Below are 14,406 nucleotides of genomic sequence, written 5' to 3' on the forward strand. Positions count from 1 at the left end.
TGTCTATGGATTGTTGACTGCCATCTTAAAAACTTATATCTTAAATAATGATTTGCATACCATTGAATTTATTTATTTTTCTTTGTTAGGTTTAGTAGTTAGAAATATTTTAGGATTAATTAATCCATACATTAATTGAAATTAAATTTGTTTTTAAATATATTTTAGAAGAATAGATCAGATTATCAAAATCAAGAAATTAATAAATTACTTGGATTTTAGAACCTCATTAATATTTAATTAAAAAAAATTCAACGTATAAAAATAAAATATGCAAAGGATTTAATTAACATCCACCCCCTACAATATACTGTATTGATATATTTTGAGGTTAGATGGCAATTTAATTTGATGAAGGACGTCCATATTCCCTCTAGAATTGAGATTCCTTGATGTTTCTAGCTATCCATCTCTCCCTTTCCCCATCACTAGTAAGGAGAACAAGTTGTCGATCAAAACTTTCGGCTATAAATTCACATTCTTTCTTGTAATTTGTTTTTAGTTATCTTTTAGTTAACTTTTTTAATATAACGACTTCTTTCAAAAAAAAAACAAATTCACACACTTTTGTCCATTGCTGGCCCATAGCATTAACTTGCTAGTTTGTTTTTTTCTCCCGATTTAATTTTTTTAAAAAAAATAGAATATTACTTTGTATCTATATATTCTCTAAACTCTTTACACTAAAAAAAAAAAAAAAAATAGAGGCTGGAGAGACTATAACGACAACCCACATGTCATCAGGTAATTTTGCTAGGAAGATTTAATATAATATAGTAATAATTAATTAATAAAATCCCTGCATCTTGGAGGTACTTGAAATTAGTGAGTGATCTCTGAAGTAATAACACAACGACCTAGCGGAACACGACGTTAATTAAAAAGAAACAAGGTCAAGGAAGATCCAAGATTTGGAAATAGAAAAACAAGCATTGCTGGCTATAAATGACAGGAAAAGTCTCATTGAGATTGAACATAGTGAAGGTAGCTAGCTAGTCAGAGAGAAGGGATTGTTGATGGTTAGATCATTAATCATTTACTTTATTATTCCAGGTCAACAAAACCAATATGTCATTCAAGAGGGAGACTCCAAAAAGCATGAAAAGTAACCTTCTTCCTTCATCTTTCTTTCACATATTGTGAGCAACTAGATTGGTATCTCGCACTAGGTCACGAAAGTCAATTTTTTTTTAATATATATATACATATAAAAAGACAATTAGAAGATAGTTGTGCTTTTAAAAAAGAAAAAAATCAAAGAGTTGGATTATTAACTTTACTAGATTTAATAAACTTAGTTAATTTAGTAATATGATTAAAAAAAAAGCAACACTAATAGATAAATTTAAAAAAAAATTACTCGAGTTAATTTGGGCTAACACGTCAAACCTGTGATATGAAAAAAACTGGAAAATGAAATTGTAAAAAAATCAATTTTAAAAATTATTTCAAATAAAATAAATAACAAACAAAAAAATATGGATCAAATATAATAGATAAAAAATTAAAAGAGAGTAAAATTAAAAAAAAAATAATTAATTTTATAAATTATTTCATATAAAATAAATAATAGTAAAAAGAACAATGGTCAAATATAAAGAAAGAATAAATCAAAGGGTTATTTTCAAAATTCAAAGAGTTAGGTATGGAAATTGAGGAAGAAAAAATAAAGTTTGTTGGTGCAAGTTGATCATCTGATTCGTAAAAGTTCTTACAAGATTCTTAAACTCTGTCACAAAACATTTTAAATAGGTAAAGGTTAAAGTCTAAAGGAGCAAGAGTCTTACCAACCGTTGCAAGTTCATCACTATAGGCTTTTCCTTGTTTTAAGGAGGTTGTGACACTTTCATAGCATTTCTAACAAAATTCAACCAAGGCAAAGTGAATAGACATTATGCGAGTTATATCGATGCTAGAGTGGTTGAAACATGGTACAACAAAATCATTAAAGACAATACCTTAGGGAGACAATTAGTGTGCTCTTAAGTAGTTGATATTATTTTACCCACATGGTGTAAGATAGAGTAATTTCAATGGTATTATCAATGATGATAGTTTCTGCAAGGCATAGAGATAATATCAATGCCATTAGAATTGACAAAATTAAAGGTGGCGATTTTTAAAAAGGAGTTTGCCATGGATTTTGACATGGAGGACATGTTTTTTAAAGTATATGTGTGCAATTTAGAAATAGGCTAAAAATAGAGTGTTTGCATTATAGATATAGTGTTTGCATTATAGACATAGAGTATTTGCATTGTAAACCACATTATAAATGTTCAAAGAATCATGAGGGGCGTTGTCTTTTTTATTTTTTATTCAAAAAGTTGCTGGTGCGTGTTGGGTCAAGGCATGACCACTCAAAATAGAGTGTTTGCACTATAGACATAGAGTATTTGCATTGTGAACCACACTGTAGATGTTCAAAGGATCATGAAGGGCGCTATCTTTTCTATTTTTTATTAAAAAAGTTGTTGGTGCATGTTGGGTCAAGGCATGGTCGCCAGACTTAAAGCTATTGGGTTTGGTGTGCCACACTCCAAGCTATTAGGTCTCACTCGGCCACCAAACTTATGTGTGCAATTGGGTCTGGCATGGCCACCAGATCCAAAGTGATTACCAGCTCCAAAGTGATTACCAGATCCATTACCTTGGGTCTGGCATCCATGCCATTACAATTATCAGGCCCAACCCGGCAGGTTAATCCGGGCAATTAGTCAAGTTTATTTCATTCAAAATTCAGGCCTGCAATTAGCCTAAAAGAAGACCAGTTGACCCGTCAGGTCAACTCAGAACTCAGGTGACAGGGCAAAACTTAGTAGAGATCCAATTTTTTTCAAATGTATTTTTTCTTCTAGCTAAAGACCTTTTTTTCTTATTTTTTAGTTGGTTACTAACTCATTTAAAAGTTCACTATATAAATACTAGACGAATGTTTTATTTTTTTCAATGCGGGATTTCAAACCCTTTAGTATATATACTTTATGTTCACAAGAAAAAAAATTATATTTTTTTTAATATGGGATAAAAAAAAAATTGGTTTAAATACTTCAACATAAAAGAATAAGATAATATCTTTCTAGTGTGGGATAAAAAATATTTTCAAATAATCTTTTAAACTTAATTATTTACAATATGTATAGCCTATATCCAAATGGATTGTATCTTAATTTTTCATATGATATATTAAAATCTCAAACTTTTTTTTTTAATTTTTCCGGGTTGACAAGCAACTCGAGACCCGACCCCTTGGCCGAGTTTGATGACTATGGTTGTCATGAAAATATAACTTTAAAGAATGAAATTGAAAAGAAATAAAGTGATGTGACCAGTTAAAAATTTTAAAATAAAAAAAAAATAGAAAAAACTTCCTCTCTTTTATTTTGCTTAGAGGGCCTTTTTTAAATAATATTGATTTTTTTATTATGTGTTTAATTTCCAGAGTGATTTTTCTGATTCATTTATGATTTTGTTTTTATTGGAAATAAAATTACAATAGTGCTTATCTATCAAACCTAATAAAAAAAAATGAATGAAAATACAAAAATGCCTCTTAACATAAATTAAAAGAAAATTTCTTCTTTAAGGGTATTTACATCATTTCATGGAGCTGGAAAAAATGAAAATACAAAAATGTCACTAGTTATTAACTTTAAAATTTTGATTTAAAAGACAATATAATTATTTTATACAGTAATGACTAATAAATACCTATAGAAAAACAATATTACCACCAGTAACTAGTTATTTGGTTTGTTTTTAAAATGAAAAAAATCATCTTTTTTATTATGAATTTCTACAATAGTTTCCCCCCTCCTTTTAGAATTTTTTTTCTAATAATTATAATTATAACAAGACTAGTAGTTTTATTCTCATGTTTGTTCTAATTTAACATTAAAATATGGAGTATATCTAACATGTTAAATCATGTATGTTCTCTATGTAATAGTTAGATCATTTGAATAAAATTTGAAGTTTTTTTAAAATGTCATTTCATCTTGGCCAAGAATTTCTCAGTCAATACAATTTGAGATCAGATAGAGCATTTTTTTTAAATCACCTAGGATGATAAATCCTTTATTGATCACTCAAGTACCTTCATATGATTCATGTTATAATCTAATGTTTACCTCTTCATTACCTCAATTAAGATAACATATAATAGGTTCAAAACATAACATTCTCTTTATAAAATAACTTAGTGATCTTAAATCTAAGAATTACTTACACAACCATCACTTGAGCCTTTACATATATATATGTTATATTTGTATATGAAATTCTCATGCGGGTCAGTTTAGTGTGCATGTCTTATAGTAAGCACCTACATATTAGTTCTAGGTATCTCTTATACCTCAACTTATAAGAACATTAACTTCTTTTCATAAAAGAAAAAACATAATATATATCAATCTATATTGCTCTAATAAATATTTAGTATTTAAAAGAATATCGATAAGGAACATTTTAGAAATAATTCTTTGATATAATAGGAATTCTATAATTATAACAACTTTATAATTTTTTTTTTATAAAGTATTTTTGTCCTATGAACTCTTTCTTTACTCTAAATTTATAAATCAAATATTAGATTCATTAATATAATATTATATAAATATTAAAAATAAATATAATCTTTATTAATATTAAATATATAGTTGTATTAATATAATAATACTATATGGCAAAACTCATCAGTCATGTTCTTTTTTTTTTGTTGTTGAATAACTGATCAATGTGAATGCTCAACCTACATCAGCGACGACAAAAATGAGAGCAAGTTGTCGTTCAAATCTTTCAGCAAGATTTTCACACTCTTCTGTCCATTGTAGCCACATAGCATTAACTTGATAGTTTTTTTTTTTTTCGACATAATTTTTTTAAAAATTAGAATATTACTTTATATCTAAACAATCTCTAAACTCTTTATACTAAAAAAAATCTTTGAGGCTGGAGAGACTCTAACGAGAATCAACTGTTGCTTATGTGCAGGAGTTCCTATGATTTGTTGGCCCTTTTTTTTTCCTGATCAGGCAATAAACAGTAGCTATATATGCTGGCAGTGAGTGGGGAGTTGGTGTGGAGATTAAAAATTATTTCAATGTCAAAATGTTAATGGAAGAGAAGAGGGTAAGCAAATGACGGGAAAAGCCATGCAGTGGAAGAAGTTTGAATCCAAGTAAGGTAATTATGAAAAGCTTGATTGTCTGTTGACAACTCATGTGTGTATAATTGTTAAATCTGACTTGGGCGGACAAATTAATTCAAAAAACCAATAATGTAAATGGGCGTTGAATTTGTAATCGAATCATAGAAGCTATTGATTTATTTAAAACTAAATCACCACGAAAAATAAAATAATTAAACCCGTACAAGATCCGGTCACCCGTAACACAAGCACTTGGCCAAGTTTTCTATAAGATGGTGACATAGAGAACTAAAACAAGCCACATATCTTTTACTTATAAAGAGACAAACACCCTAAAAGATATTCATCGATGAGATATATCAGCAGGGATTTCACATACAATAATATACCTTCTGAAGAAACGAAGCAAGCATAGAGAGAGTTGTGAGAGATGGGATCCAAACCAGAAGCTAATTATATGCCTCACATGGTTTTGATCCCGTATCCATTTCAAAGCCATATAAAAACCATGCTTAAATTGGCAAAACTCTTACACTCCAAAGGCTTTCACATAACATTTGTCAACACAGAATTCAATCACCAACGTTTCTTGAAATCAAGGGGCCCAGATGCCCTTGATGGCTTGCCCCACTTCCGGTTTGAAACCATCCCTGATGGCCTGCCTCCTTCACATATAGATGCTTCCCAGGAAACTATTCCTCTTGCCATGGCTGTTGAAAATAATATGTTAGCTCCCTTAAAGGTTCTTCTAGCCAAACTTGACAATCCTCCGATTACTTGCCTAGTTTCTGATGTTTTCGTGCGATTCACCATCACAGCTGCTGAAGAACTTGGACTCCCAATTGTGATGCTTGTCACCATGTCTGCATGTGGATATATGGGATTCAAGCAGCTTCATGACCTCAAGGAGAAGGGCTTCCTTCCACTTAAAGGTACTGATCTTGTCGTAGAGGTCACAGGGCATGTGGTTGGTCTAGTCTTGATTCTTGGATTGGTAAATTAAGATCAGGCCAATTGTGCGCTCAAAACTTTTCAAGAAAGTTTTTGTAAGATCATGAGTCATTTTTATTGATTTAGATTGCCTGCTTATTAGTTATAATCAAGAAAATTCTTGTTTGAACACAACTATGATTGTTTGATGATTCTATCCACTGATTGCTCAGCATGATCCAACTTTAACGCGCTGTGTTTTTACAGATGAAAGTTATCTAACAAATGGTTATCTTGAAACTACAATTATAGAAGGAATCCCTGGTATGAAACCGCTCCAACTTAAAGATTTTCCGTATACTCGAACAATAGATCCAGATGACTTTCCATTCAACTTTGTAATGCGAGCTGCTGAGGCTTCCGTTAAGGCTCATGCAATTGCTATTCATACTTTTGATGCATTGGAGCAAGATGTTTTGGATGGCCTTTCCACTATATTTCCTCGTGTGTATTCCATCGGTCCACTTCAGTTGCTTCTCAATCAAATCCAACAAGATGGTTTGAGCTCTGTTGGATACAATCTATGGAAAGAAGATAGTGAATGCCTTCAGTGGCTAGATACCAAGGAGCCCAAGTCAGTTGTCTATGTGAACTTTGGAAGCATAGCAGTGATGACAGCGGAGCAGCTGGTTGAGTTTGCCATGGGACTAGCTAATAGCGAGATCTCGTTCTTGTGGATTATAAGGCCGGATTTGGTTACCGGTGAGTCGGCGATTTTGCCATCTGAGTTTCAAGTGGAAACTCAGAATCGTGGTTTCGTGACTAGTTGGTGTCCACAAGAGGAAGTTCTGAACCACCCATCAGTTGGGGGATTTCTAACTCATACTGGTTGGAATTCGATTATTGAAAGCTTGTGTGCTGGAGTGCCAGTGATATGTTGGCCTTTATTCGCTGATCAACCAATAAATTGTAGCTATGCTTGCATTGAATGGGGAGTTGGCATGGAGATTGATAACAATGTCAGGAGGGACGAAGTGGAGACGCTTATCAGGAACTTGATGGGAGGAGAAGAGTGTAAGAAAATGAGGGAAAAGGCCAAACACTGGAGGAAGGTGGCGGAAGAAGCTACTGTCCCTAATGGTTCATCATCCATTAATTTAGACAAGTTCATCAATGAAATGTTACAATCAAACATCACTTTCTAACCTATGATCATTCAAAAGAGAAAATACTTCTGTGATGGGATTTTATTGCTTGCGAATTGAAGAAAGCTAGTGTTTGCATTAGTGGTGTTTGTCTCAATCGTCCATATGTTTGTCCATTAATTGAACAGTCCCTGTTAAAGATCAATCCAGAAATTAATTTATCACCGCCTCCTATTCTTTGAGTTTCTCAGAAGCCTCCAACTAAATATTCAGGCATGCTTGTTGACTGAGATTTTTCAACACCTACCATTCTTGAATTGTGCAGAAGGTTACGAGTAATATATTTGTTTTGGGTTTTTAAAGGGTTTTAAAAAAATTGAAATTTTTTTAATATTTTATTTAGGTATAAAGACCGTTACCGTGATATGGGTGTGTTTGGGATTGTGGTTGCTGTTGTGGTTGTGGTTTTAAAAAAGTTGTTTTATAAAAAGTACTTTTAGTTGAGGTTGGTTTGGAAAAATATATGTTTGGTTAAAACTGTGGTTGAAATTGAGGTTGAACAAAAAATAGTTTAATGTGTTTGGTTAAAAAAATGCTTTTCAAATTGAGGTTATAAAATAATTTAAAAATATTTTTAATTTAAATATTTATAGATTTAACTATTGTTATTATATCATGAAATAAATAATATTGATATCAAATATTTTTTATTATTCAATTAAACTATATGCAATGTTATCACATACGAAATTTATCCAACAATAACCATATTTTTTCATGGTTTCTTAAGGATACAACAATAAAAACTGAAAATTTTTTTAACGTTATCAAGCGACATCCTTCTAATTTTTTGAATAAAATACAATTAAAAAAAATAAAAACTGATTTTTTTTAATTGGGTTGGACCCGACAAGAACATAATTAGAATTGCAATCAAATTCCACAAATGCTACATCATCATGCGATATCCTTCTAATTTATGTAGTGTTATTAAATAATATTAAATACTAATTTTTCGAGTAAAACTCAATTTAAAAAAAAAATTACAATTTCATTACGTACAAAATTCATTCGACAAAAACTATAGTTTTCATGATTGTTTGAGCATACAATAAAATTAGATAAAATATTATCAGAAATAAATTGAGATTACAATAAGAATAAATTTAATTCATCTTAAACTATTTTTTTAACAAAAAAAAAAATATTGTTCATGTTCACGTGAATAGTGCGAGTGAAATCAATTAATTACACTGATTTTTAAAAAAAAAAAAACCTAAACTTTTTATACAAAAAGTGTAGCACACTGGTTTTTCAAAAAAAAAATTTAAAAAAAAAAAAAAAACGTTCACTTTAGTGAACAGCTACAGTGGAGCCATGCTCCACTGCTTCTTATAAACTGTGGTTGCACCACAGTTAATGGTGGGATCCACCATTAAAAAACTGTGGTAGTAACTTTACCAAACGTTAAAAATTATGGTTACGGATAAACCTCACCAAACACTATCATAAAACGATTTCCACCGGTCAACTAAAGGAAAAGGAATAAAGATAGTTTTTATTTGCAACAAGTGGGGGACATAAAACAAAGTACAGTGGAGTGTGTGATATGAGAAAGAGTGCGAGTAATATTACTAAAAAGAGTGTCTATACTGTATGGCTTATATACACGTCAGCTGGTGTCCTAATGGCTTATATTACGACAATTAATTGGTGTTCTCGTCCAATGTTTGGATTCGAGTTTTGCCCTACCTAGGTGGGGTTTGTGCTGAACCTAAGATTTGTTTCAAGGTCAAGTGTTGTGTAATCCAAGCATTGTGTTTTGAGTGCCATATCTTGACACATCGTATTAAATTATCGCTCCAAGTCTAGAGAGAACAAAAAAAACTATGATTTGATAAAATTCTAAATGTGAATAATGAAACTTTAAACCAAAGAAAATATTGAAACCTAATTAAGAGAGAAATACAAAAATAACTGGGAAAACAAAAATTAAAACATCATTTTTTTTTATCTAATTTGTACAATGTCTGCTTAAGCCATAATGGGATTAAAGCAAATTCATGTTCTCAGGGCGAAACAGTGGCGGAGCCACGGTGTAGCAAGAGGGACAATTTGCTCTCTTAATTTTATTTTGTTTTTCAAAGTATTTTTTTATATTAAAATATTAATATAATAGTTTTATAAGGTTAATTTTAAATGAAAACTTCAAAAATTAGTTCCATCAAATGTCTCCATCGATTGGATACCAAAGAACCAAGCTCAGTGATCTATGTGGGTTCCGGAAGCATGACCGTGATGACAGCAGAACAACTATTCAAGTTTGCAATGTGACCAAGATCCCATTATTGTGGATTATAAGGCCGGATCTTGTAATTGGCAATTCGAAGATTTTGCCACCTGAGTTTGCAGCAGAAATTCAGTAACGTGGCCTTATTGCAAGCTGGTGTCCACATGAAGAAGTACTCAACCATCCATCAGTTGGAGGGTTTCTAACTCGTTGCGGTTGGGTTCAACTATTGAGAGCTGTTAGCCATTCTGCACTGAATGGGGAGTTGGCATGGAGATTGATGGATTTGGACTAAACTTCTCCATGTCAAAAGGGAAAAGATTGAGAAGCTTGTCTCTAGGATTTTCCATTTTCTCGAAGAAGAGATCCTGATGAATTTGGACTAAACTTCTCCATGGAAGGTGCTGAGAATGCACTTATTATTCATACATTCAAAACGTTATAGCCATATGTTTCGGATGGCCTTTCTTCTAAATTTTATCGTGTTTATGCTATTAGCCCTTGCTAGTTACTCTTCAATCAAATAACCAACATGCTAGCTTCTCTTGTTTCTAGACAAATAAAAAAAAAAAGCATAAAAAGATTTGTGGTACAACTACAATGACTTGGCAAACATGACATTAATAAAATAAAAATAAAAAGTTAAAGGAAGATACAAATTTGGAAATAGAAAAACAAGCATTTCTGGCTATAAATGACAGGAAAAGAATCGTTGAGACTGAACAGAGAGAAGCAAGCAAGCTAGCTACCTAGTAAGAGAGAAGGAGAGAGATATGGGATCCATTTCCAAGCCTCATGTTGCTGGGATCCATTTTCTAGTTGCCATAATCTGGATACATATTTTAATAATAATTTTCAATGAAAAAATAATTGGCAATTCATTCATACCAATAGAAAAAGGGTCAATGATAGATGCTGGAGACAGTGCAATATTACGTTACAGGCTGCCAGCTAATTTTGCTGATAAGATTTTATATATTATAGTGATAATTAATTTGTAAAATTCTTGTATTTTGGAGGTACTTGTGAGCCATGATTCAGAAATTAATTACTTGCTTTCTATCGGTTACGTGGTGGGTCTGTCTTGGGGGAAAAAAACAGTATAAAAAAAACATGACCTGTTAAAAATAATAAAATATTTATATTTAAAATTTTATCGTTGTTTATTCCCTCGGGTCTGTAAAATTTCTTGTTGTTATCACTTGAGCACAACTACAATGACCTGGCAGAACATGACATTAATAAAATAAAAATAGAAAGTTCAAGGAAGATACAATTGGAAATAGAAAAACAAGCATTTCTGGCTATAAATCACAGGAAAAGGCTCATTGAGACTGAACATAGTGAAGCAAGCAAGGTCCCTAGTAAGAGAGAAGGAGAGAGATATGGGATCCATTTCCAAGCCTCATGTTGTTCTGATCCCAAGTCCACTCCAAGGTCATGTAAAGACTATGCTTAAACTTGCAAAGCTTCTTCACTACAAAGGTCTTCACATCACGTTTGTCAACACAGAATTCAATCACAAACGTTTCCTTAGGTCAAGAGGACCTCATGCCCTTGATGACTTGCCTGGCTTCCATTTTAGAACCATTCCTGATGGTCTCCCTCCTTCAGATATTGATGCCACCCAAGACATACCTTCTCTTTGTGATGCCATGAACAAGTATTTCTTAGCAGCCTTTAAAGATCTTCTTTTAGAACTCAGAAATACCGTATCGGAGAACAACCCTCCGGTTACCTGCATTGTTTCTGACCCCTTCGCTCCAATCTCCATCAAAGCTGGGGAAGAAGTTGGTCTTCCAGTTGTGATGTATGCCACTATGAGTGCATGTGGCTATATGGGATTTAAACAGCTCCATGCTCTCAGAGAGAGAGGCTTCACCCCTATCAAAGGTAATTCACATGCTTGTTTGTTATTTAAGTTGTCATCAATTACAAGTGAACTTCCAAGCAAAGTGGCTTTATTACACCATTATACAACTTCTTTAGTATTTTGCAGCTTTATTCTTTTCTAAATTTTCAAACATCCAGATTCTCCCTTGCAAGTTGATGGAGAAATGATTATAAAACATTATCACGACAACAATTTCTTTTATTTATAATATAATATATTATATTAAGTTATATATACTGTACGTTCGACGGCATAATTCAAATAACATGCCATAGAACCATGTAAATTTTATATAATATATCCTTTTTCCAAACCACTTCTATAAAAATCTGACAATCATTAAATCAGATAATCCTAGAAATCATAAAATTTTATGATGGTGGGAGTATCCTGTGCATTCCCTGTACTCTAGATTTTTTATTATTAGTAGTAGTAGTCTTTTTTAGTGGAATATATATTTCGGATTCAGGGGGGTAATATGGAGTATTTGGCTCATAAAAAATAATTTCGTTTTTCCTGGATTGGAATATCAGTTTCTCTTTGATCTTGCATAGACTATCAATTTAGCTAAAGTATAATTAATTTAATTTTAGTTATACTGATAATGATTTTATTTATAGTGTAAATAGTATTTAAATGTGTACAGACATAAATCACTAATTTGATTATTATTTCTTTTTATTTATTTATTTACATCGCATTCATTTTATTTTATTGTAAATGATGTTTTAACTTTTTAGAAATTATCTTTTAAATGATTTCTTTTTTGCTAATACACTTTATTATTATTAAAACAATATTACAACTTAATTAATTTAGTATGCCCGCGTTCCGACAAAAGTTACCAAGCTTAAATCACGCAGGCAAGATCAATGAGTATGTGCAATAAATTTTCATATTGAGCTTGGTCTAATAAGATTGTGTTTTGCAGATTTGAGCAATCTAAGCAACGGCTATCTTGAGACAAAAGTAGACTGGGCTCCTGGTATGAAAGACGTTCGTCTTAAAGATTTTCCATTTATTCAAACAACAGATCCAGATGAGGTTGTCTTTAACTTTGTCATTGGAGCTGCTGAGACTTCTGTTAAAGCTCGTGCAATTGCTTTTCATACTTTTGACGCCTTGGAACCAGAAGTTTTAGATGGCCTTTCCATTATTTTCCCTCGAGTTTATTCCATTGGACCACTCCAGTTACTCCTAAATCAATTCGAAGAAAATGGCTTGAAGTCTATTGGTTACAGTCTATGGAAAGAAGACCACGAGTGTCTCCAATGGCTGGAAACAAAGGAACCCAAATCAGTGGTGTACGTGAATTTTGGAAGCATAACAGTGATGACAGCTGATCAACTGGTGGAGTTTGCAATGGGATTGGTTAATAGTAATATCCCATTCTTGTGGATTATAAGGCCAGATTTGGTCATCGGTGAATCGGCTGATTTACCAGCTGAATTTGCAGAGGAAACTGAAAAGCGTGGCTTTATTACAAGTTGGTGTCCACAAGAGGAAGTGCTTAACCATCCAGCAGTTGGAGGGTTTCTAACTCATAGTGGCTGGGGTTCAACCATTGAGAGCTTGTGTGCTGGTGTTCCAATGGCGTGTTGGCCCTTCTTCGCTGATCAAGCAATGAACTGTAGATATAGCTGCAACGAATGGGGAGTTGGAATGGAGATTGATAATAACGTCAAGAGGGAAGAAGTGGAGATGCTGGTGAAGGAGCTGATGGAAGGGGAAAAGGGTCAGAAAATGAGGGGAAAGGCTATGGAGTGGAAAAGGTTGGCTGAAGAAGCTGTTGGGCCAGAGGGTACATCATCCATTAATTTGGACAAGTTCATCCATGAAATAATCTCTTCAAACAATTAAAAAAAATTCATGATAAGATCAAATTTCGTGGTCTGTAAACAAAAAAAGATAACCTATCCGTTGCCTTTTATTGGAATTTAAATATCATAATAAATTAATGCTCCACTTTCGAACATGGTGTAGGCCCACTTTTGGCATTCTATATTTCAAAACCACCATGGACTCTTGATGTGATTAGAATATTTGTATTGTAAATCACATTATAGATATTTAAAAAGATTATATGCGTTGTATTTTTTATTTTTATTTAAAAAATTACTTATATATATATTAGGTCAAGACATGATTGTTAGACTTAAAGCTATTGAGTCTGGTGTGTCACATTCCAAGCTATTGGGTCTTGCTTGATCACTAGATCCAAGTATGCAATTGGGCCTGGCATGGCTGCCAGATCCAAGGTGATTGTCAGACCCATTACTTTGGGTATAGCAGCCATGCTATTATAGTTATCAGGTCCAGCCCAACCCAGTAGGTTAACCCGGGACCATAGTCAAGTCTGTTTTATTCAAAATCCGAGCGTGCAATTAGCTTGTGAGAAGACTAGTTGACCCGTCAGGTCAACCCAGAACTAAGGTGACAAGGAAAAACCCGGGAGAGACCCGATTTTTTCAAATGTATTTTTCTCCTAGCAGGAGAACCCTTTTTTTTATATATTTTTCAATTGGTTACTAACTCATTTCAAAGTTCATTATATAAATATTAGACGAATGTTTTATTTTTTCAATATGGGATTTGAAGTCTTTTAGTATATATACTTTATATTCACAAGGAAAAAAATTATGTTTTTTTAATGTGGGATAAAAAAACATTTTTGGTTTAAATACTTCAACTTAAAAGAATAAGATAATATCTTTTCAATTTGGGATAACAAAACTTTTTGAAATAATTTTTTTAAACTTAATTATTTATAACATGTATAGCATATATTCAAATGGATTATTTCTTAATTTTTTTTATATGAAATATTAAAACCTCGAATATTTTTTTTAAAATTTTTCTGAATTACCTGAGGGTCAGAAAATGAGGGGAAAGGCTATGGAGTGGAAAAGGTTGGCTGAAGAAGCTGTTGGGCCAGAGGGTACATCATCCATTAATTTGGACAAGTTCATCCATGAAATAATCTCTTCAAACAATTAAA

At 32.3% G+C, this 14,406-nt stretch overlaps 2 protein-coding genes across 3 annotated transcripts; both read left to right on the forward strand.

The window, feature by feature from the left end:
- The first annotated feature begins 5,449 nt into the window (after nucleotides 1-5,449).
- On the forward strand, nucleotides 5,450-7,365 carry LOC118033123 (7-deoxyloganetin glucosyltransferase-like). Of its 2 annotated transcripts, none has more exons than XM_073405112.1 (2): nucleotides 5,450-6,081; nucleotides 6,392-7,365. In XM_073405112.1, exons 1-2 carry the CDS (start codon nucleotides 5,580-5,582, stop codon nucleotides 7,282-7,284), a joined length of 1,395 nt encoding a protein of 464 aa, XP_073261213.1. In that variant the 5' UTR covers nucleotides 5,450-5,579; the 3' UTR covers nucleotides 7,285-7,365. The 2 variants fall into 2 exon arrangements, with proteins under 2 accessions (XP_073261213.1, XP_034893871.1); XM_035037980.2 differs by having other exon boundaries at nucleotides 5,451-6,081; nucleotides 6,347-7,365.
- Nucleotides 7,366-10,843: 3,478 nt separating this feature from the next.
- Nucleotides 10,844-13,506, forward strand: LOC118033127 (7-deoxyloganetin glucosyltransferase-like). Its single transcript, XM_035037984.2, has 2 exons — nucleotides 10,844-11,407; nucleotides 12,340-13,506. Exons 1-2 carry the CDS (start codon nucleotides 10,900-10,902, stop codon nucleotides 13,266-13,268), a joined length of 1,437 nt encoding a protein of 478 aa, XP_034893875.1. The 5' UTR covers nucleotides 10,844-10,899; the 3' UTR covers nucleotides 13,269-13,506.
- The last annotated feature ends 900 nt before the right edge of the window (nucleotides 13,507-14,406 follow it).

The sequence above is a fragment of the Populus alba genome, chromosome 16, assembly GCF_005239225.2.
Source record: "Populus alba chromosome 16, ASM523922v2, whole genome shotgun sequence".
NCBI lineage: Eukaryota > Viridiplantae > Streptophyta > Magnoliopsida > Malpighiales > Salicaceae > Populus > Populus alba.

Excerpts from the sequence above, each read along its gene's own strand:
- LOC118033123 (XM_035037980.2), top strand. The coding sequence starts at position 5,580 with ATGGGATCCAAACCAGAAGCTAATTATATGCCTCACATGGTTTTGATC. Across the intron at positions 6,082-6,346 it reads GGGCTTCCTTCCACTTAAAG|ATGAAAGTTATCTAACAAAT; the intron begins GTACTGATCTTG and ends GTGTTTTTACAG.
- LOC118033127 (XM_035037984.2), top strand. The coding sequence starts at position 10,900 with ATGGGATCCATTTCCAAGCCTCATGTTGTTCTGATCCCAAGTCCACTC. Across the intron at positions 11,408-12,339 it reads AGGCTTCACCCCTATCAAAG|ATTTGAGCAATCTAAGCAAC; the intron begins GTAATTCACATG and ends TGTGTTTTGCAG.